This window comes from Amia ocellicauda, chromosome 22 (assembly GCF_036373705.1).
Source record: "Amia ocellicauda isolate fAmiCal2 chromosome 22, fAmiCal2.hap1, whole genome shotgun sequence".
In the NCBI taxonomy this organism is placed as follows: Eukaryota; Metazoa; Chordata; class Actinopteri; order Amiiformes; family Amiidae; genus Amia; species Amia ocellicauda.
The window spans coordinates 1,883,542-1,907,583 of record NC_089871.1 but is presented as its reverse complement, the minus strand read 5'-3'; the positions used below and the strand labels follow the sequence as shown (position 1 = coordinate 1,907,583).

Genomic DNA, 24,042 nt, shown 5'->3' with positions numbered 1-24,042 from the left:
GACCATCGCCAAGCAGCTTGGTGAGAAGGTGACAACAGTTGGTGCGATTATTCGCAAATGGAAGAAACACAAAATAACTGTCAGTCTCCCTCGGTCTGGGGCTCCATGCAAGATCTCACCTCGTGGAGTTTCAATGATCATGAGAACGGTGAGGAATCAGCCCAGAACTACACGGGAGGATCTTGTTAATGATCTCAAGGCAGCTGGGACCATAGTCACCAAGAAAACAATTGGTAACACACTACGCCGTGAAGGACTGAAACCCTGCAGCGCCCGCAAGGTCCCCCTGCTCAAGAAAGCACAAGAAGGCCCGTCTGAAGTTTGCCACTGAACATCTGAATGATTCAGAGGAGAACTGGGTGAAAGTGTTGTGGTCAGATGAGACCAAAATCGAGCTCTTTGGCATCAACTCAACTCGCCGTGTTTGGAGGAGGAGGAATGACCCCAAGAACACCATCCCCACCGTCAAACATGGAGGTGGAAACATTATGCTTTGGGGGTGTTTTTCTGCTAAGGGGACAGGACAACTGCACCACATCAAAGGGACGATGGACGGGGCCATGTACCGTCAAATCTTGGGTGAGAACCTCCTTCCCTCAGCCAGGGCATTGAAAATGGGTCGTGGATGGGTATTCCAGCATGACAATGACCCAAAACACACAGCCAAGGCAACAAAGGAGTGGCTCAAGAAGAAGCACATTAAGGTCCTGGAGTGGCCTAGCCAGTCTCCAGACCTTAATCCCATAGAAAATCTGTGGAGGGAGCTGAAGGTTCGAGTTGCCAAACGTCAGCCTCGAAACCTTAATGACTTGGAGAGGATCTGCAAAGAGGAGTGGGACAAAATCCCTCCTGAGATGTGTGCAAATCTGGTGGCCAACTACAAGAAACGTCTGACCTCTGTGATTGCCAACAAGGGTTTTGCCACCAAGTACTAAGTCGAAGGGGTCAAATACTTATTTCTGTCATTAACATGCAAATCAATTTATAACTTTTTTGAAATGCGTTTTTCTGGATTTTTGTTGTTGTTATTCTGTCTCTTACTGTTAAAATACACCTACCATTAAAATTATAGACTGATCATTTCTTTGTCAGTGGGCAAACATACAAAATCAGCAGGGGGTCAAATACTTTTTTCCCTCACTGTACATGAGGACAAAATAAGAAAGAATTAAAGGAAGGAAGCCAATATCCTTTGTGGTGACAATATGCATGATTTGCGTAGGGGCTTCTAGTTATTCATATGAATGTTTTATGTTTTTGGAAGCTGCAACGTCAATGCAAGATTAACAACTGAAATAATTAATTACACTTTGGCATTAAAGGGGCACTATTTAATTACACTGCCTAGCAATAACGAACTCTTAACAGAAATAAACTAGGGTGATCTATGGGGACACATAGCCTAATGCAGTTTTTTTTCAATTAAGTCAAGATAGTGTCTTGCTGGCTTCTTAATACTGCCAATGTGTTCTGGTTTTAGTGGCGATTTTGAACACCAGGTCAGTCTCTGGTGGGAGTCAGGCTGACAACAGCGCACTGAATCCCCACAGGAGTCTGGGACATTTAAAAGGAACTCAGAGGGGGCAGAGGTCACCAGATAATTGGCAGAAAATGAGGAATGGAGTAGTGTGCGAAGGAGGAGGCCTCAAATCTCAAATCTGTCTGCAATTCAACTGCGGCTCTCGTTTACTTTATGAATTTAGTTATTTTATCAATTTATTCATATTGTTATGGTGTATCAATTTAGCATGAAGACAAATGTTTCATGCATATTGTGTTTTTGAAGAGGACAGAAACAAGGAAGGTTAAGGGCTATTACTGTGTGTTGAAATTCCCCATTATGCAGCCTTGTTTGTTAATTAACTTGTTTTAAATGCAGCCTGCACATAATTGAGATGCCAAGCACATAATTGCACATAGCAGGCTAAGTTCAGATTGGTTTCCTGTGTTTGTTTGTTTATTTAATCAACTCAGATTGTCGTGACTTCTCTACAGGTTTTCCTGTTGGTTGTTTTTTTAAATGTGTTTAGTGTGAGTGTGTGTATGAGAGAGAGTAATAGATCTATGGATGCTGGATAAGTTCCTGAGTAAGTTCCTGTTTACTAGGGAGTGGTAAAAATAATAACAACAAGAAACCGGCGGGGCGAAAAACAGAATCGCCTACAGAGAGGAAATGAAGTGAGAAGGAGAGCAAACAACAGCAGAAGGCACATACAGAGTTCCCTGCAGACAGCGGATTGCCAGCGCTTTCTGGGAAATCTCACTGGAGGTGATCTGTGCTGTTACCCTGAGAATGTGACTCTGGAGGGTGTGGTGTGCTACCACTATGGGAATTTGGACCCAGCTGTAAACAGAGGGATTCCTCAATTATGCCACTTTACTTTTAATTTTTAACTCTTCCTTGTCTCCCATTTGGAATCGCCAACATTTATACTAAAGTTGCATGCAGATTTTAGTCTTGGTTCAACTTCAACACTTGCTGATTAACCAAGCAATTACGACATGACTGGAATATAGAAGGATGTGGAAATGACCTGAATCTGCAAAGTCATTTCCTGTACTCTTAAAGTGGAAAAACACTTTCTGTCTTCAGATGCGTCCCATCACTCCCCCAGCTTTCAAAATCTGTGTATCTGTAAATTAATTCCCTTTCTCAAGAACCTCGTATCAGCCCATTGCTGTGTGGCTGCAAGCTCATTGAGTTAAGACATTCGAGTATCACGTTCCCAAATGGGGTGGGGTTGTGATGGGAAGGGAGGAAAGGGTAAATAGAGGTTACTGATAGTGTAACTGCGAGGAGGTATGTGATAAGTGAAGTGAAATAAAAATAAAAATTACCAGGTCTGGCTGCTGCCATTATTTCAGGACTAGAAGTCAAAACCGACAGTAAAAGTTTTCCACCACTAACGCAAAGATAGTTTTCCCCATTGCTAGAGAGCACTGCCTGCTTCACAGATTCCTATTAAATTCAAGAAATAATCAATTCCCAACCCTTTCTGGGTCCCTCTCTGCTTCATAAATAAAAAATATTGCCTGGTGCTAACAAGGGTCACTTCTCTCTTGTCAAATCCCTTGTGTGATTATTAAAATGGCAGCCCACAGGCCCTCTGCCCGCTCCATTTCGGTCTGCAGTGAAGAAATAAGTGAATTCCCCTTATCGTTCTTTCCTGGTGTAAATAGGCAGTCATGCGCTTTCTGAGAACTGGTCAATTACAGCCAAGCCTGTACATTTAAACTTTAGCTTTTTTAAATGCTCACCTTTTAAAAGTTTAGTTGCTCTGTCAGAGAGGACTCGGCCAACTTTGTTGCCAGTCTGGACATTTATCTGTCACTGTGACACTACTATCTGATAGCTTAAATTAATGAGCTGTTCATTTCTTAATCCGAACAAAATAAAGAAAGTGAAACAAACCCCCTTTGTGGCATGCTTGTGTGTACTGTAATCAGCAGTGGGATGCATCTGTGGAGTCTTTCTGATACACACTGCAGTGCATTAGTACAAGGGTGACACAGTTTACTCTGACCTCGCATTTTAGATGAAAAACGAGAGTGTAATTTGCAGTGATTTCCAAACTCATTTCAGACACGCTGTTAGTTTCCAGCAGGTGCATGTGGTTGTGAAGTTAGCCCTGGCAACTTAACAGGGTAAAATAAATGACTCCAGAGAAAGCATTTATTTGAACAATGCCTTGTGAGTGCCTGATGACCCTACCAAAAGGGGTAATTGTATCCCTATGACTGAGAGTGTTGCCCCTAGGGTTGGCACCTGGCACCTGAACTCCTGAAGACTTTATTGCTTAAAAGTTTCCCTTAAATGAAAGCAATGATTCATGCTTCAGTTGGTATATTTGCTATTTTACCAGAAGGATTCATAACACTACATATTTTGAAAGGGTTTCCAAAAAGCATTTTTTCGTAGTTGCTTAATTTATATAGTTCTATTCTATAAGCAACAGCAGTGTGGAGTAGTGGGTAGGGCTCTGGTTTGGGGTTCAATCCCAGGTGGGGGACACTGCTGCTGTTACCTTGAGCAGGGTGCTGTACCTAGATTGCTCCAGTAAAAACCCAGCTGTACAAATGGGTAATTGTGTATAAAAATAATGTGACATATTGTAACAATTGTAATTGGATCTGGATTAATGGATAAGGGTGTCTGCTAAGAAATATAATAATAATAATAATAATAATAATAATACCCTTTGCACTAATCAAATTAGTAATCCAGATCAGTGGTTTACTGATAAGTAGCAGGAGAAGTGGTCAGGATTACATATTTGATTGGGGGAGAGTGGGTGCAGATTAGGGAGCTAAGTCATTCATTAGCAAGTACAGTTCTGCAAGGTCAGGATGCACTGGACTAATTAAACAAAACCATTGATTGCGGCAAGACCTTAAAGCCGGATACACGCAATCCGTTCTTTCAGTTTTTCAGTCCCCGTCATCACATATAATTGCGACTTTCCATTCCACTGCAGAAAGCTTCTTTCTCAGGGGCTGAAATGGTTAAATTTCCCAGACTTTTGCGCTCGATACAAATGAGTTTGGAAACCCCGGAAATTAAATCTTAATTAAATCTAAACAAATGAGTCTGTGTAGGCAGGGAAAGCATGGAAAGAGCTTTTCCCGGAGATCATGATAGAGTTTTCGGTTATCAACGTGGGGATGTGTTTCCTGATAAGAGGCGTGGTATTTATTTTCTTCCATCTGCTTTCTGTAAGCTGTGGAGCAATTGCAGCCTCACGCCCTCCCACAGGTTGACAGGTTGAGAGCTCCCAACCAGAGTCTAAGTTGTCACCTTCATTCATGATTCATGCACCATGACTTAAAATACACATGACATTGATACGCTTCTTTAAAAGGGAAAATGCACGCTCTCCTTTTATGGCGAAATAGCTTTCCCAGTGTGTAGCAGTGAGAGGCTGTTTAGAAACTACCAATCTTTGACGTTTTGGCGGGGGGTGGGATTAACCAGTATAAAAATGAAAGAGAGGTCCAGATGAGAGTTCAACACTTGGTCTGTCTTGGTTGCCTGGTAGTAGCGTACCTTTTCCAAGCTTTCTTTCTCTCATCAACTCAGGCAGTACTTAAATGTCATGTTACATTAACCCCACACATACACGCACACCTTTTTTTTTAAATGAATACCCAATGGTAATGAAATTAAAACGAAAGCCAACATTTACTACAATATCTACAGTTAACTCGCCCACTTTTTGGTTTGGTTTCCTTCTAAGGACAAAAATGATCTTGCTAAGGATTAAAAGTGTATATCAAATCCTAGCAGATGCTTTACCTCCATTTATTCCCACTGATTTATCAGCTGTTTATCTGAAAAATAGCAGTCTTCAGTATTTTCACTGTTTCAACATAGATCCATTGAATAACTACTGGCAGCTATATAAGACTTACAGGTGCGTTCTATACAAGTCCCCGGTCTGTGTCTGTACTTGGACTTCAGTGTGGGATTTCAAAGGTTTGGACATAACAATAGGTCACTTGAAAGCTCAAGGCTATTTCAAGTGATTAACGATTTGCAAGATTCTTAATTGTGGTGGAACAAGAGGAACTAGTTATCGAGTGTGTTGCTGTTTATAGGTCAAAGCTGGTCCAAAGCAACATGGAAACATATCACAACAGAGCAGAGTGGCCCGTAAAACGAAGCAGATTGGCATTAGACCTGAGAGAGAGATTCTTAGTTTGAGAGCCTGTGCTAGTAACTCTCAAAAACCGTCAGTCCACTGTGGCGCTCATCTCATCATTAATTGTTGTTCTTACAAAATAGATGCAAATTAAGAAGAGGATATTATTAACCCTGTTATAACGAGGATCGTTCCGTCCATTTTGGTCTATTTTGGTGTTGAGTGATTTTCAGTGGTTCTTCTTTGAAAGAGTTAAGTATAACATATTCCTGAAGGGCAATTTTTCCTACACCATCTCGGTATTTTCCATTTCTCACCACTGGTGCGGATAGACAATACAAATGGGATCTCCGATTTTAGATTGCATCATGGGAAACAACGCTATTGCTAAAGTGTGGGCGGAAAATATTTATTCAAGGTTACCTATTTGCATGCGTTGATTGATTTATTTTTCCTCAGTCAAAATAATTGCATTTTGCACACGTACAGAAAATAGGAAATCTAGTGCTCGCTTTCTTTGTAATGTCGGGTTTCTTTGTATTCATTCTTTTAATGTATTCTGAGGAAGATTTGATTCATTTTTTTGTTGTTGTGTTTAATTTGTTGTGCTGCTGGGGTGAAACTATTGAATCAAGATTGCTGATTTGTGTGTGGTTGCACAAAAGAGATTTTCGCTTTATTGTAATGGTTCTTTGAGCAGATGGAAAAGTGCTTTTTGCAATAAAATCCATTATTCCATCAATTCAATATACAGCACTTGTTGGTAATCAGAAAACTGTTGTGTGAAATGCCAGAACAAGATTTCAATTCAGAGATAGTCAAAAATGGGGCAACAGAATTACTCTCTAGTTACCCAAACACTTTGAGACAGGATGGGATTTTTTGCATTCCCTAAAAAGTAAAGAAATACATTTAGTTAATTACACATTAACCAATCTTCATCCTTTATAACCGCTCAGCACATGGGTGACAAACAGACCTAGAATCGGTTACAACTGGGTCTTTTGTGTTGCAGATAACTGATCAATTTCAGTTCAGTTAATGTCTATTATGCAATTGTCAAGCACAAGGCTTCCAGGTTCGATAAACATGTGATAATCTAGGCTAATTTTGATTTGTGCCAAATACAGGACACAAAATAGGCTCCCTATGTCTATTGCTCTGTTGCATGAATTGTGATGCTGTAATGACCCATTTTAAACCCGCAAAAAGGAAGTTACAGCTTGAACTTTCTGACCTTTTGGGTAAGACCAACAATCTAAGGAAAAGCATGAATAAAACGACCAGGCCAACTTTGCAAAGATAACCTGTTTTGTAAATTCCTCCCATTCCGTAGCAATCCGTATAATCCTCTGGTAACATAATTTATTTGAATGGATAGTTTAATAACTGAGTTTGAGGAGACTGAATGCATCATTCGTGAGATTCCTGGGTGAGTGATTCACTAGAAACCAACTGAAGAAAATTATTTTTGATCAAATATTTTGTGTGGTTGGAACTGCTTTATTGATTGTCAAAAAATATTCACTGTGCCACAACTTTCCCCTTCGTTCCAAGCGTGTTGCTGAAGGTATCACCTTATCTGTGTTCTTTTCACTTGTGGGGCAAGACTTCTGATTGTGGTGTACAAACAATGGCTGAGGCTAAAGTAGTGTGAAAAAGAAAGACCAGTTAATTTCCCGTGAGAGTCTGTGTTCTCCAGATTGCTTTCGTAATTGCTTCTTCTGTCCCCAAGAGCAACAGTTCTAATTACTGTAATTTTTCTCTTTTAATACAGGTCTATAAAAATTCACATTAGACCAGACTGCCACAATCAGATTTTTACTAATGATTAAAAGCAGTACCCACAAAATGGCCTTCCATTCAAGAACTGAAAAATGTAAATACGTTTAATCAAAGCACCCGGTCTTACTCATTAATATTTTACCCCCTTCGAAAAAACAGACCCTTGGTATGCATTAGAATTCATGATTGCATTAAATACTGAAAACTGCATTGTAGTTAAAAAACACACGGCTATTAATTAGCATAATATATGTGCCCACAGTGGTACAAGTACGCTATCACAGTTAATGTTAGATTATAATGCAGTTAAATGCATACATATTTTTGCTGGAGGTTTCTCTGTCACTAGTGACCTCGTACAATGTCTTTCTCTCAATATTATGGTTTAAACTGTAGCATATGGCAAAACAATCAAATTATGTCTAAAAGGGTTTTTGTTTTCAATCTGTAGTGGATTCAAGCCAACGAAAACAACAAAACCAGCTTTTTACTATGTGTGTGTCTGTGTGTATGAGAGAGTGTGTGTGTGTGTGTGTGTGTGTGTGTCTGTGTGTTTCTGTGTGTGTGAGAGTGAGTGAGAGTGAGTGAGTGTGTGTGTGTGTGTGTGTGTATGTGTAGTGTCAGTGTGTGTGTCTGTGTGTGTGTGTATGTGTAGTGTCAGTGTGTGTCTGTGTGTGTGTGTATGTGTAGTGTCAGTGTGTGTCTGTGCGTGTGCGTGTGTGTGTATGTGTCAGTGTGTGTGTGTGTGTGTGTGTGTGTGTGTGCGTGCGGCTCTGTTGATGGAGCCTGTAAAGCGCAGGCGCAGGCACAGCCACACACAAGACAGAGCTCTGTATGGCCACAGCGGCGTCACTCGGGAGAATAGACTGGCTTGTGATTTAGTTCGCTGGTCTTGTTAGCTTTCATGTATTTTCCCAAAAATGGAGGGTTGTCTAGCTGCCCAGCCTTTTGCAGTGCATGGGGCAGGGTCCTTCTAGCCTGCCCTGCCTTTTACAGTGCAGGAGGTGGGCCCTCCCCTCGCTGCACTCCCCAGAATCCTTTGCAAACTATTGGACCTGAGAAGCGCAGTTGGGTTCTGGTTTCCTTTGCCCCTCACATTCACATGAGGAATCCACAGTATGCAAATATTGGGGACTGTAATTGGCTCCCTGACATAACCCACACCACAACTGCTGCAGTATGCAACAATGACCACCAGGGTGTGTCTGTGTGTTTGTGAGAGAGTTTCCCTTAGTTGCAGTAGAAGGTGAAATCAAAGACCAACTCATACTTCACTCTTATCTTCTTGTGTTAGTTCCCCAGTCCCCCATCATCCACAGTGAAGATACTCCTCTTCCCTTTCATGTGAAACGCCTGCATCCTGGCCCATTTATCGCTGCCATGAAGTGAACTCGTGAATCAGACTTCACCAGGTGCTTTTGTTTGGAAGTCCGAAGATGTCCCATGGTTAAACAGGGAGTCCTTATTTTCCCAACTAAATCAAGACACACATGCAGGATTTATACTCTACGGCAGTATTCCTGCTGCTAACCGCCATAGCGAAGCTTGGATGATTGTCTCCAAGTCTCTGACGCTTGTTTGCGTTTCACATTTTTTTGATGCTGATGCTCAGTTGAAGAACTCAAGACCAAAGTGTTTTTGTTTTGAGGGTGAGAATACCCTCCGTTCTCCCAGTTTAAACCTTGTGCGTGATGGGTCATTTATGACCGGAAAACAGCCCATCTTCTGTTATTTTTGCAACCAAAATCACAAGGCATCCTAATAAAAAATAATTCAACACGGAGATTTCCTGAATGTTTTCCCTGAACTGGGCACATTCTTCGGATTACCTCCTCTGGGGTCTGTCACAGGAAATGAGAGTCATATGGTCACATTAATATGTCTTCCACATGGACTCCACACTATATGCCCAACATTCTTCTACTGCCATTGGCGCCATTGTGTTTAAATGTGGTGAAGTAGGCTGGAGATACTGCTGGTGCCCCTGTTTTACTAAGCAGTACCACCTGCATCAAAACCAGCCAGAGCAATAGTTTCCAGCTGCAACTTTCTCCCACACGGTTGTGCCCGTAGACTCAAATTACTGATGTCCTAAAGGAACTCCTCGTGGAAGATATCCAAATATAGTTGCATGGGGGATCCCTCAAATTAAATCAGATGAAGACAGGAAGGGGCTCCTACAAGAGGAAGCCATGTTTGATTAACTTTTAAGGTACTGAACCTACTCTGCTTAACCCGTTTCATGGCAAAGGTTTTTGGATCCAGATCCTTTGAGTGTCACTCTCCCAGACTCTCTCTCGCTCTCAAGACATTAGCGTCTGCGTCCCAAATCCTTGCTTCCTCGTTAACTTCCCTTGTTGGGCAGAAGTAGCATCCTCACAATCTTCAGGGGTGTTCCACTTCCTTAGGGACGGGTAAAATGGAGGTTTATGTGCCCTCCAATGCCCCCTTCCACAGCGTGTACTCTCTCTTTCCTCGATGCATGCTAAAGAAGTGTGCAAAGGCATTCTCTTCTGCTCAGACATTATTATATTGAATTTCTCTCCCTCGACGGCTAGATCACACACAGACAAGCTTCTGTGCTGTATGTAAAGAGAGGGGGAGGAATAAGGGAGGAACAGAAAGAGGCAGATGAGGAGGCATAGGGAAAGACAAAGCTGTAAGGGTGCAGCGTTTGAACCCTGTCTGTGAACAAATCCCATCCAGGCCATTTCTTGTTGGCTCCCAAGGAGTCAGCTTCAACAACATGGCTGGTGAGTTTGTTCCCCACCCCCGCCACTCTCGGTGTGAAGCAGCGTCTCCTGTTGGCTCTCCTGAAAGCAATTTTGCAGGCTCTGGTGCTGCCACATTATGCCCTACCTCTGTGTGTGTCACAGCAGAGGCAGAACTTGACTGAATAGCAAACAACTCACAATGTGTCCTAGTTTCCCCACAGCTCCTACCTCCCCCGATTTTAATCTGCAAGGTCAGTAGAACATGCATCTGAAATGTGAAAGCACTGCAAATCCTTTCACACTACAAAGCCGTCCACAGCAGCAAAGCCTTGTGGTTCAGTGCTGTCCCATGATAAATAACTGAACTTCAGTTGGAAGGAAATCTTGAACAACAGAACGAATACCAGTACCTGTACTCATAATTATTTTTATTTCTTGGCAGATGCCCTTATGCAGGTCTTAACCCTGGCACCGGCGGGGTTAGAAAGTTTAGATAGAAGTATATCTACACAACATATAAGTGAATAAACAAAACTCTTGGATTGTGTTGTATCGTATTGGTGTGTCAAAATGATTTACAATGGGCAATTCCAAAATGGAAGGTAATACTATTATACTCTACAACCTTTTACATTTGCATTGTAATTACCTCTCTAATAGATTTAATTTCAGCGCCATATGCTGTCTATGTTCATATATCACGCATTGAGGTTTTTGTGTAATGGTCTTGGTTGTACTTGGTTGTATCTGCACATTGCCTTGGATAAGGGTCTCTCCTGAGTGAATAAAGGATTAAAAAGGAAATAAATAATATTCCTTGAGAAACCAAAACATGACTTGATTTTAAGCACTTAGACTTTCAATTAGGAATTATATTACCTATTCTTTGTTAGGCTCACAAGTGGGAATAGACACGTTCTTTGTACTTTGTATTTATGAAGAAAGGAAACCATCCAGTATAATTACAGAAGCCCACTTTCTTCTATTTACAAGTTGTGAAGGCTTAAGTGCAAAAACTGCATGATAAAAAGAAAAAAGTATTTATTTTCTGAATAAATAATAATACAAAAAAAAAGTAAAAGGGTACTTGTGTTGGATGGATTAACAGACTCTTTTTGTCATCTTCCTTAGCCCAGACTTTTGGACTGGAAAAATAGTTTGCTATCCTCCTCACCTTTCCAAAATCCTCCAGAGTTTGATTCTGTCCCACACAGTAATGACGCGGTGAGCTTTGTACACAGCGATTGTTATTATCTAAGACACCCACCCCACACTGAGCGGTGCTTTGAATTCTAAGCGGTCTGTTTGGAGTGTTGATGTGAGGCCGTGTTCTGGGTAATTAACGTTTCCCGGAAGCAAGCAAATATTTTCCATCTTCCTTATTAGAGCTGCCTTCTCACCTCTCCGAGCCTTAACGATTGTCTCGTTAATGCACTACTGCTCTGGGGCATGGGGCATTCACTAATTGTTGTAAGGTTCGGGAATAAAACGGTTTCAAATTAGTGCTTTGTTTTTAAAGAGCACTTAAAGAGATCAGAAGCTCTTGGGCTGCTTCAAGGTTGAGGAAATCTCTGAAATGACACTCTTGGTGTTGTCTTGCATTCCAGAGTAAATTAACAATCAAATGAAGGGTTTGTGCCCATTGAGTGCGTAAAAAGCACAAGGTTGTTTTTTGTTTATGAGCAATCATTGATGCGAGTTAACCTGTAGAGAACAGGGAGAGCAGAACGAGAAAGCAGGGAAATGTATGTGCCACTCGATTCAGACATGCAAATGCATTGAAATGCGCAACCTTGAAGTGTTGGCTTTTATTCTTGGCCTTTGTACTTCCTGAAATACAAGTATTTGGCATTGTATTTCGAATCATGGCATTTCCTCTGTAAAAACTGTCCTGTCACTTGCAGAAGTTCTACATGCCTGTGTATCACCCCTCCTTGAAATGAGGTCTAATTTATTAACTATGTTTATGTTGCTGTTCTATAACTGCTGGTTGTATGTTACCCTGTCCAAATTGACAATGATAAAGCATAGACCGTACTGATGTGTGTATAGACCCAGTGTTTCGCAAACTTTTTTGGCTCATGGACCACTCAGCCGATGCCAAAATTTCCACCAGCATCTGTTGGTCTTTGCAGGCTAGAACTCAGCATCCTTAGATTTACAATAAAACCATATGTGAATCACCGGACCTCAATATGTATTCTGATACCAAAGCATGTGCGTGTTTTAAATCTATATAGCTTTCCTGGAATGTAGTTTTAGAACATTTCTGTTACCACAATGTCATATAGTCCAGTGCTCACTCTGTGGCCATGTTCTCTCAATGGTTCTTTGTAAGATGAGTGATTTCCTCCACTGGGTCTCGCCTTCGTGTCTGGAACCGTTTAAGGGTATCTTGCCAGTGTCTTACAGTTTCTTGTCTTTCCAGACTCATCCGCTGACAATAACCTCCAATGTCTCTCCCTCTCCCTCTCTCTCAGGATTTGGGGATGGAGTCAACCTCCCTGGATGACGTCCTGTATCGCTACGCCAGCTTCCGGAACCTCGTGGACCCCATTACCCATGACCTCATCATCAGCCTGGCACGCTACATCCATTGCCCCAAGACGGTAGGTCACTCTTAGCCCCCTCCCCCCTCTATTTCCTCTGTTTTTTGAGGACAGATTCATCAAAAAGCTTCTATATGTATTTGCAAGACTGGAATTGGCCTCCATTGGTTGACAGATGTTCTGTACTTGTTGACTGTGAACTATAATTCTCTCCCTTCTCAATGATCAGGATGTATAAAGGGTTGAGATCAGATAGGCATCTAAACAATGGCAGGTTTGTGAAAGTATATTACTTTTTTTATTACACTGTTCCTGTTCCTCTTGTCCATAATTACATTTTCATTTTCATTCAAGTTACACAACGCACTATATAAGCACACTGGGCATACACTGTTTTGTTGTTTGTATTCCTTTGATTCTAGATAATTGATATTGATGTGGCACCACTCTTGTCTGGTGGTCAATTCCAGTTGAGCTCTCGGTAATTGAAACAAACTCGCCACTCTTTGAAGTTCGTTTTAAACACAATGCTAATTCGATTTCAGCAAAAACGAAGGAACTCGACTAGATAAAAAAGCAAAACAACCACAACAAAACACAAGACTTTTATGTCCCAGAGGACCCGGTCTTGGAATTGGTGGGTGAATGCAATTTGTTCTGGGAAAAAAGACAAATGAAAAGGATAGAATGTTAGATCCTCTCTATCTAGAATGGATTTCTGTGGGAACCTATGAGGATCAATAAAGATTATTTAATGTATAATCTGCTAGGCACCCAATGATTAATGGCACAAATTACCTCTGATTTGTGTCTATGGTTGTACATGTGTCTTTGTCGTCTGGCTTTTGAATCGATACATGGAATATCTCTGGTGTTTAGCAATGTGCAACCAACCTTTCTGAAAAATGATAGCGTAAAGCAGAAAGATGAAAGATGAGTTCCAGATAAACCACAAAGCCACAAAAGGGACCATTCTTCAACCTGAGGAGATGGGTGGATGTTGACGTACCAGTAAGAATTAAAATCTACTAGCACCACTGGACAACAGCAACAGGAAGTCCTGATCACAAAGCATAGTCTCACAAAGAACTTGTTACAAGAGTCTCACTAGACTTGAACAGAGGAGATGACGGACGGATTTGATTTGGATTTTCAGAATTCACACTGGATGAAACGAGGTCCAGAGGCCAGAGGAATGAAATTACAATTAAATAAGCAAGATAGGCTGCTTTAGATAGTTAAACAGTCTCATTTCTATCCGTTAAGTATTCTTGTGTTCATACAGACGAAACCGCTTTCTGGTTTTCAAAGAGTACTGCTTTTGAATCCTGCAGCCAAAAAAAAAAACTTTCTCCCCAAGTAAAAGTTTGAAGAAATGTAATTAACATCATTTGTCTTCCCTTATGAAGCCAAGCAGTTTCATGCTTGCGTTAGCCCATTAAAACGGATTTATTCATCTGTGAAAATGGGACTTTACTGTTGCAGTCGTAGCTAAATTAGGCCCCTGATACTCATGTGCAGAATAATGCTTGCAAAATTCCTTTTTTTTTTTTTTTTTGTGTTATTTATTTGTGTGGTTAAATCCAAAACTTTCCTGAACATTCTGTGACTTTAAACAGGTGTTTCCAATTTCAAATCCATATAATAACACAAGACTATAAAATAACACTGTGGTACTGTAATATTTTAGACTCTTGCCCTATAGTCTCCTTGACATTTCTACATTATGAAATCATTTTTGTCTACATTTTTAGACCGAGAGCAGGAGTAGATTAGAGCTTCACGTTCACTTTGAGTTATGATGTCCTTCTCGCACATCCAAGGAGGTGAACAAATAAAATAAGTGAAAATGTTCTAAAGGATGACGACATTTAGAAGAGAGGAAAGAAAATGAGAACGATTGTGTTATCCAAGAGAAATGAAAATACATAACGGCGTAAATAATTCTGGGAAATCATAAAATCCCTTAACACTTAGATAATTTGGAATAAAACAATGTAGTGTCAGTCCATAATAAAATGAAAAATTATCATCATAAAAAGTGTATTGTTTTGTTTGGCTTGCTTTATGTGGAGCCCACTGTTCAACAGTCCCCTCTCTCCCTTTCCAGTCACATCTAATCTTCGTTATGTAACCCCCTGCTTTTCACTCTAACTGGCTGGTGGAACACTTAATTTGATTAGTCTTTCGCTCTCCAACTTTTAAGCAGAGCAAAATTACTACTGGGGTCACCCCGCCTCATTTCCCCCTCAGAGTCGGGAGAATTTCGCAACTATCTGTTACGTAACTGCCCCAGTCTGGCTGCCCGTTTCCTAAGTTTATAAGCATCTTCTCTTATGTTGAGCATATTAACCAATCCAAGACCAGCAACTTGGACTCTTTTGTTTTCCATTTAAAACACAAACACTTGAATTTATCGTCTGCCACACTATATTCCATATTGTTTTAATATGGAAATAAAAATGTTCCTTGTAGGAATTTCCCAGACTGCCATTGGGCTTTATCCTCCCCGAACCTCCCCAGTACATTCAATCCCTGGCTTTCCTGCAGGCGCTGTCCTGATTACCAGGCGATGAGTTCAAACTCAGGAGTCGGTTGCTGTTATGGGAGATGGGGGGAAAACAAGAACCAGACAAACAAAGTCAAACAAAAAGTTGCAAATGAGTTGGCAGCGCATACAGGCTGTCGAGGGAATGCCCACAGCAGGCTCTTTTCTTATCAGCAGCGGTTCCAACACCATATAAAAAATAAATCCTTATCAAGTTTTTCATTTTAGGCAAGTTTGTACTGTGCAGGTAATAACATTTGTAATCTATCTAGCAACATTAAATATAACAAAATATTGTGGAGACATAAGCTTATTATGCTGTATTATGTAATGTCGAGGCTATGGTAAGGTTTTTTATCTACCAAGAACACAACCCCTGCCAGGAGAAATGGACTCTTGAGTGTTTCGCAATGACGGTCTTAAAGTGAGGCTTATCTGACTAAATGGAGTGCAAGAGAGCACCTGAAAGTGCGTTTTCAAAAATTAATCTCATGATAATGGTCTTATCCCATTAGATACTTCTTTTTCAATAATGCTGGAATGCTTCTTATTTTATGTGCATTTTTCATTGTTGTAACACTGATTTTTCCTCTCCCGATCGCGCTCGCTGCTGTATAATCCCACGGATGCGCTGTGGGGTGAGCGCTGGGGCTGTGTGGGTGGAATGTGTTGACTGATGAGCTTCACTGGGCCTCAGCGTCCGTCCAGACAACAGCAAGCTGTGTGCAAACGTTGGGGGAGAGGAACTGGGTTGGGATGCTGCAGATCTCATTTAGAGTGCTATAAGACATCTCCGACATTTCGCAGTCTGGCAAGGTTGTGTGAGCTTGTAGTTCGGTTGTATTTTGCTTCTGACCAGTATGGCTCACCCTGAGATCAAGCCTCATATATCTTCTCAGATTCTTGCCCTGTCACCTTGGCTTTTAAACTCAACTCCAGCTTTTTATTCTTTGCACTCTGTTATTTGTGAAGTTGCTCTCTCTTCAATGCAGTAGCAGACCTTTTTGTATTTTTTAAGCGCCACTTTACAACGTTTTGACAACATCCCCCTGCTGTCTACATCTGTGTGTCCCCACAGTGTCACACTAGTGTTCCATGTTCACTTATCTGCAATGTTGCCAGCAACGTTATGTGGTTAGCAGTCCGTCTCGTGTCCGTTAAAGAGGTTTATACCATGGACTTCGCTTAGAGTAGGAACAGTGTGATGACGACGGCAGAAGTACGGAAGAAGAGTTAACAGTCTCAGTAGGAGGAAGGAGAGGCTGAGGCTGAGAAGAAAGGATAAAGAAGAAAGATTTTCTGAATCTCAATGCATTTTCTTTTTCAAACGGTCATGGCATTAAGGAACCCGATAACGGTGCATCACTTTGCAGGCAAGCATACTGAAGTTTCTGAATGTTTTAAAATGGAAGGATAGATTAGAGAAATTAGAAAAGTGAGGTCTTTATTGTGGAATTAAAATGTCTTTTTTTTATGGGATATGCTTGAGAAAAGATTATCTTTCCGTGATGGGCTGCTGTTTGAGAATACGTAAGGGTGCGGGGGGGGGCGCTGCGGTGGTTGCGCAGGTTTTAATGCTAAGCCACGGAGAGAATGTGAGCTCTTTCGGTTTACAGCAATCTGTTTTTAATCTGGTGCCACTCCACTTCTGCGGTGAGTCATCCGCGCACCCCCCGCATCACAGCTGTCTGCTGTGTTCGACCTGCAAAATGATAATTGCATCGTGCTTGCAGTGTCCACTACTGAGCAGATCTCAGATTATATACTACTGCCAGGCTGATATCTTCAGATAGCGATCAGACCTGAGACAAAACAGGCAACTCTTTTGTTAACTCTATTTATCAAGTTTGAGATTCAATTTGTGTGCACACCATTACGGGTTTCTTCTACAGTTTGCATCTTTTCTTCAATATTGTACCTTTTGACTGTTAATAAACAACACCAAGCTTCCCCTCTACCTAACCGAAAGATAATCCATGTCAACTTCATTCATGGGGAAGCTTGTTAACTTTAAAAGAAAATTGCAACCCGTGACATTTTTGCTGTCATTTTACCCCAGGCGTTTCTCAAACTTGGTCTTGTTTGCAATCCCAGATGTTTATACTCTTGAAATTCAGTCCCACAAGCTGTAGTCTCTTGCCAGCTTCAGTTTGCACATCCTCCTCTGATTCACTGCCTTGCTTCATCCTCCTGCTGTCAAGCTCATCTTATAACATTTCGATAGGGTGAATGTTGAAGGCGGCGGAGTCCTCTAAAGACGGGTACATTCTGAATTAGGTTATTCAGCTTTAGTCTGGCTGTGTGTTTATGGTCAACGTCATTGGCAAAACAAACCAGGGTGTTGTACCACGTATATCCACATACTGACCAGCTCTACTAAAGCAGTAAAGTCAGACCGAGAACACTGTTGGGTTTTACGTCTGAAACGGAAGACAATCCCTTAAGCTTTAGGAGGAAATCTTTTGGAAGTGTATTCCTGTAATCCAATTGCTGAAAAATATTTTCTTCTTTGATTGCTCTTTCAGATAACTTTTACAGCATGAAATGAGCTAGTCATGTATAATCAAAGCCTTCCAAAGCCTTATCTGTTCCAAAAAAGAAAATGGAAAGCCACAAATGTAAAAAACTGGAAGATAAATTATAAAGCAGTTTTGTTAAATTACTTTTGAAGTTTAAATAAATGCATTTTGGTTGAAATACAACCAAAATATTGCATCTGGGTTTGTACTGCATGCTTCCTATTTTGGGTAACCATTCAAATGCACAATGTGTCGAATGGCCTCCTCTCGTTTGTAAACTTTCTTATGTTTTAAATCTTTGCCAACTAGTGCAATGGACGAATGGAAGAACAAATATTTTTATTAATCAGACATACAATTAATCTTAAAGCTTGCTTCTGTCCTTTGGCTATAGCTGACATGTTACATACATTATTTTGGTTTACATTACGATACATATTTTCTTTTTTGACTCAATCATGCACTGTTTTCCCATTCTACTGCAGTGATCTCAAACAATCTTGCCGTGGCACAAGTGTGGCACAGATTCTTTGGAAAAGTCGCCCATGAGAAACCAAAAACTGCTTGCCAAAAACGGTTAAGTAAATGTGCCTTAAGCCTGCAAAGCTTTGCAAGCACTGTTCTGTGGTATTAATAATAATCTACACCATTTTGTCAATGTCTCGTTTCTCATTGTTTTTCACATTATTGACAAACTTCAAACCTCATTTCATGTGCCCATAACTTTTTCCTCACATGCTCTGGTGGTCAGTCTTCATGCTTTAGAGACCGCCTCAGGCAATTTTTGGTTGTTTGCGTTTTTACCTTACCACAATCAAAGTTTGGGAGCCTTAGTTCTCTCCCTCCTATCAGCTTCTGGCAGATGTGAGTGCTGCGGTCGCTTTGATGCGGAGTGATTTGATGTGGGCTTAAAATGGGCATCAAGCTGAGAGCTAGCTAGGAGTGAATAAGCCTCTCAGTTGTGAATAATCTTGTTGGTCAATCCATTTAGGCGTCTCCTTTTTTTTTTTGTGCTCAGCCACATTTCCAGCTGGATTCCTCCAACCTCCCCTGGTTTGACACAACACCAATACTATTGGCAATGGCACACTGCCTCCAGGGGACTCCCGGTCAAAGCTGATGATGACAGACTAGAATCCAGACTACCCAAGACTCCCCTTGTTTGTAACTGATCTCATTATTGATGTATTTATTAGCAGGGCAACTTGCAGTTTTCACAAGAAACATTTTCAAAGCATTACACAAGAACACAACCTGTACAAAATACAATACACAAGAAGCATATACGCTACTACAAATGAGTTAACAAGGGCAAATACAATACACTTATGTCCCCGGTATGTGCTAAAGGGTGGGATTGGCATAGAAGTTCCAGTAAAACGTATTATGTTCTCAAGCCCCAGTATAGTTTATTTTATTGAGCATCGTATAAACATGGCTGGAAGGCACAGGCTGGTAGGTGAAACACCTTGTTTTCTAACACAACCCTTATCCTCTCTCACATTTTCTTGCGAGAAGAGTAATATATTTCCATGTGAGTTCAGGGCTGTTATGCCTGCTTCCTTTCTCAGTTGTATTTCAACAAGGCTCTTCCGGTCCCAGTCCTGTTTGATGTAAACAGGCGTTGATCAGGACACTCGACGGGAGATCATTCTGAACCGCACCGTTGCGCGCAGTTCAGTCTTTTTCCTTGAACGCAACAAACTGCTTCTGCCTGATAAAGTGGGGATTGGAGGCGCTGATGCATATATCTAATAAAAACAGCACGACAGAAAAAAAGTTTTACAGACGGCTCAGCTGTTCAGAACAGGAATCGCAAAATCCAATGAAGACAGATTTTTTTCAAACAGTTATGTACAAAGCTTTGAAACGATTCCATCCTCAATTATAGAAAGCTCAGGTGTTTTCTTTTTTTTTTTGCTCGTTCTGGTAATACTTGTTCAGGCCCCTCTCTGACATTATTTATATATATATATATATATATATATATATATATATATATATATATATATATATATATATTGTTGATTTTACATTTATATACATTTAAATGCATTTAAATGAGGCGGTTTTGACCTTATCTACACACCATACTCCACATTGTTAAGGGAAAAAAAGTTTTTATTGTGAAAAATAATTATGTTTTAAAAATACAAAACTGAAATATCATAATTGGACAAATCTACCCCCGTGAGTTATACTTGATGGAAGCACCTTTGGCAGCAGTGTCTGGGATATTGTTGTCACATGCACATGCACACTTTGACCAGTCTTGCCCATAAAAGCCTGTAGCTCTTGCACATCTACAGTGTTCTCAGCCACTTTGAGCCAGTAGATTGATACATGCAATCAAGTTAGATTTAATAAACCGAAAGGTCAAATAGTGACGCCAGGGAAATTGTACTTCTTAAGAATGCAGCCAAGAGGGAATTGTTATTTCTCCAAGATCTGTAAGGCAGGCTGCTATAAGTCGAGCTTTTTTCTCCCTGTGGTTTATTGCTGTTTTTCAGAATTCAGATGACATTATTTGGGGTAAATGTCTGTTTAAACAAAAATAAACTAATAAAGGCATGAAAACGTCACAAAGAAGGTACCCAGCCTGGGAAAAGAAACCTCACGTTGTCACATCTGTCACACTGCTTTGTGTGTGGATAATAGTCCAATAACAAAACTGAGGTGCGGCCATGATTGGACTCAGCACTTACCAGTAACTCGTGTAATTAAGTTCCTTTCACCTGCAGACCCTTGTGTGGACTGACGTGGGATTGGGGTGGCAGGAGTGTGAGCAGCTGGTTCAGAGACATCTTCTTTTTTTTTTTTTAACTGCCACAGACGATGACAGAAACCAATAATCGTTCCTTGTCTTCATTGGCCGTTGCCATGCAGACACTTCCACATAGACATGCAGTGCCCACCACTCTCTTAAACCTGCAGGTTTTTTTTATTCTCATTTGAAATGTCCAGTAACACAGGCGTCCTTTCCAGGGTGTACCCTGCCTTGTGCCCTGTGGTTAGGCTGCGGCTCACCACCACTCCATACTGGATGAAGTGGTTATTGCAGATTGATGGATCTCCAAATTACAACACCCAGTTTAGAATAGCCAATATCTTAACTTGGGCAGTTGGGCAACTGCACGTTGTCGAAAACTTTAATTTAACCACCAACGTCCCTAGAATAAACGGCATCAGGTTACAGCGTGGATGAAATTTACTATAAAAAATACCATTGACTACAGCTAGACTGTGCGATAGACCGCGGAACTTTGGAGTGAAGTTTGGGAACAGTTTTGTCTGCTGGTTCTCTGTGCGTCCTCTGATTGTAACATTACTAGAAGGCTTCTTGCTCTGATTTCACCATGGCTCTTGTTGTCTGGTGCTTTCCTCGCTGATAATTGGAGAGTTTTGTTTGTGCTGCAAGAGAACTGTCAGCCAGAGATGCAGAAGAAAGTCTCTGAGCCTGAAGGTATCTCCTTCTCAAACGCCTTTGTTCATTTGCTAGCAGTTTTTGATTTTATTTTATGTTTAAGAATGGAATTCAGTGTAGCATAAGCCAGCAAAACACTAAAAAACAAGTAGCCCATCTGGACACATTTGTTTATAGCAACTGAAGTCTGATATGCTTTGAACAGTGCCTACTTCCACAATCATTATATCTGAAAAGTTTCAATAAAATTACTGTAGACTAATAGGTTTTCTCAGTTTGATGCATTGTCCCCTAATTGCAACCAGGGTCCTAACTGACTAATTGTCAAATTGTTGCTATTTAAACTTGCTGTTATCTTAAGCAAGAGACACCATTTCATAGACATGGGGCCAGTCTAGCAGTGTTGGTTTCTGCTGTTATTGGTAAACCTGGATGCATCACCTAAGTATTGTATTATATTATTTTAAATCACATCTATATATTATTATCGTAATGTTGTCTATTTTTCCGGCAAGATTGGGTGGTGCATTTCGCATCCTGGCTGTGGTTGCCTGAGGTAAATGTTTTTATTCTTTTAGTGACGTTAAGCAGTTGCATTTGAGAAATCTGAATGCATTCAATTGATAATTACATGTGTTTTTATTCTAGCGAGCATCAATGGCTGTTTTCACTATAGGGTTGTTTTCATTATTGGTTTTCTTTATTTTAGTTTGCACCATTTGGTTCTTTGTTCTTTTGTATTTGTACTAGTGTTTGGTTTCACATATAGTTATGTTTTATGGTCTTATATTTTTATTAGTTTGTTCTGTTTAAATTTCTATTTTCAATTATTCTTTTGGTTTGATTAAGATTGCTGCTCGCTGCGCAATTACAAAATGAGAACAAGAACTTTGGAGATCGACACAGTATGCAAGTCGTTTTTTAATTGATACATTCCTGCGTTTGCACTTTACTATTTTGAAATTATATTTATAGTTGCCTCGTTGGATGTAAATGACAAATCTGTAGCTTGCTATTCTTGCATTTGCACTTTACTACTTTGAAATCAGATCTATAGTTTCGTTGGATCTAAATAACGAATCTATATCTTACTATTTCTGCATTTGCACTTTACCTTGAATTTGGACCCATTGTGTTTGTTACATTGTTTTTAATGTTGTCTGCCCGTTTTATTTGATCTACTTATTGTATTTTTGTGTGAATTAAACTGCTCATTGAGTATATTCTTGAATTGTGTGGGCTGGTTTTAGTATTTGTTAAATACATTTTCCTTTATATATAACCTTCCATAAGGGTGGCATAGTCCAATTATATTCTGGGATGTTAGACCAGATAAGTCTGGTATAGAAGTATTGGAGCCTCGGAGCGGGGCCACATTACTGTTATACAATTGTTTTCTTTGGTTTCCTTTTGTGTCCATCTGCGTGTGTTCAGTACAATTTTGTTTGTTTAGGTGTTTTTTAAATGGCACTTCAGTCACTGTACTAGACGTGAGATTCAGAGAAACCTGCATGACAACAGCAGAGCTTTGCTAGCAACACAGTCCCTGAAAAATACGGCAAGCCCATTTGGACAAAACCCGTAAGGACTTCTCTAACTTACCAGCCCTTGCCCTTCTCTTGTGAATAGGATAACCTAGCAGACAAAACAGACACACACACAGTATGGACTATCTGTGGCTCTCTCTAATCAGGGGAAAACTACCAAACACTCTCTTACTGATGAAAACTTTACAACAATCTGTTCCCTGAAATATCTTACTGAACATTGCCATGTCGCTCCTGAAGCCAGGGCAAGCCGAGTCAGCCAGGAGAGCTTCCATCTGTCAACAGTGCATTCTTCAGAATTAAATTAATCACAGAATCCTTTGCAGTGTGTTGTGTGCACGTGTGTGTGTGTGTCTTGCTTTCCTGAGCTGCCCTTCATTAGCACTGACCCTGTGAGGGAAGGACACTGTGCAAGTCGCAATGAGACAGATTGCCGTAGGAAAACGGCACAATAGCCCACATCAGGTGGAGTTAGCAACCCAGTCAGCACTGTGCAAAAGTGCACTAGCTCTAAGTCTTTTTTTTAATTTCCCCTTCGTTTAAAACAAACCAAACAACCTCACCTAGGATCTTCAATTTAATTAAATGTATATCTTCCATTCGCTTTATAAACCAACCAGCAGCCAGTATAGCATGAGCCCAGACATGTACAACTTCCCTCCTAATTCCAGTAAAATGCAAAACAGCACGTACACAATACAGCGTGATTCTCTTTGGGAGTGTTCAAGATCAACGGTTGACTCAAATCCCATGTTCGGTTACGCCGGTGCTGTGCTGTGGATCTGTAGTCAGAATCCGCCAGTACTGTGATCGAATCCTTTACTGCGAAGGCGCGTGAATACAGTCATGACCGTACGAAGATCTGAACTGTGCTGCCCTTAGTTTGCTCTCCCTGTCTCTGTTCCCACCAAAGTAATCAACAAAGCTTACTGGCAGAAATGTAACCTGGAGTTCAATCCAGTTGTTTACATAACAAGGGTGATTGAACAGTGCATTTGTCCCAGAGAAAGAAAGAAAAGAAATAAATAAATGAATAAATACATTCAAGCCATGTATGCCCACAAGAAATCATCTATTCTGCTTGTGTCAGTTTTGATATACCAGCTTACACGTCACACTGCTCTCCCCTGGATGATGTGGAAATCAGGCGTTACATGAGAATCTTTTATAAGAACTTATTAAATTCCTCTTCCTCATTTTATCTGTTTGTTTAATTTAATACCATTGGAAACCTGTTTCTTTTTTTTTTTTTTTTTGGCAATTGAGTTTTCGAGAGGAGTAAATTCGGCCTTTTTGCTTTAGACAAATTATGTGTTT

At 40.6% G+C, this 24,042-nt stretch overlaps 1 protein-coding gene across 1 annotated transcript in view; it reads left to right on the top strand.

Annotated features, from left to right (window-relative positions):
- lrrc75a (leucine rich repeat containing 75A) overlaps window positions 1-24,042 on the top strand; it is an 86,998-nt gene that overhangs the window by 17,318 nt on the left and 45,638 nt on the right. The window contains exon 2 of the mRNA XM_066695629.1: window positions 12,619-12,747. Within this exon, the coding sequence (XP_066551726.1) occupies window positions 12,619-12,747 (129 nt within the window). The remainder of the gene's footprint in view (window positions 1-12,618; window positions 12,748-24,042) is intronic.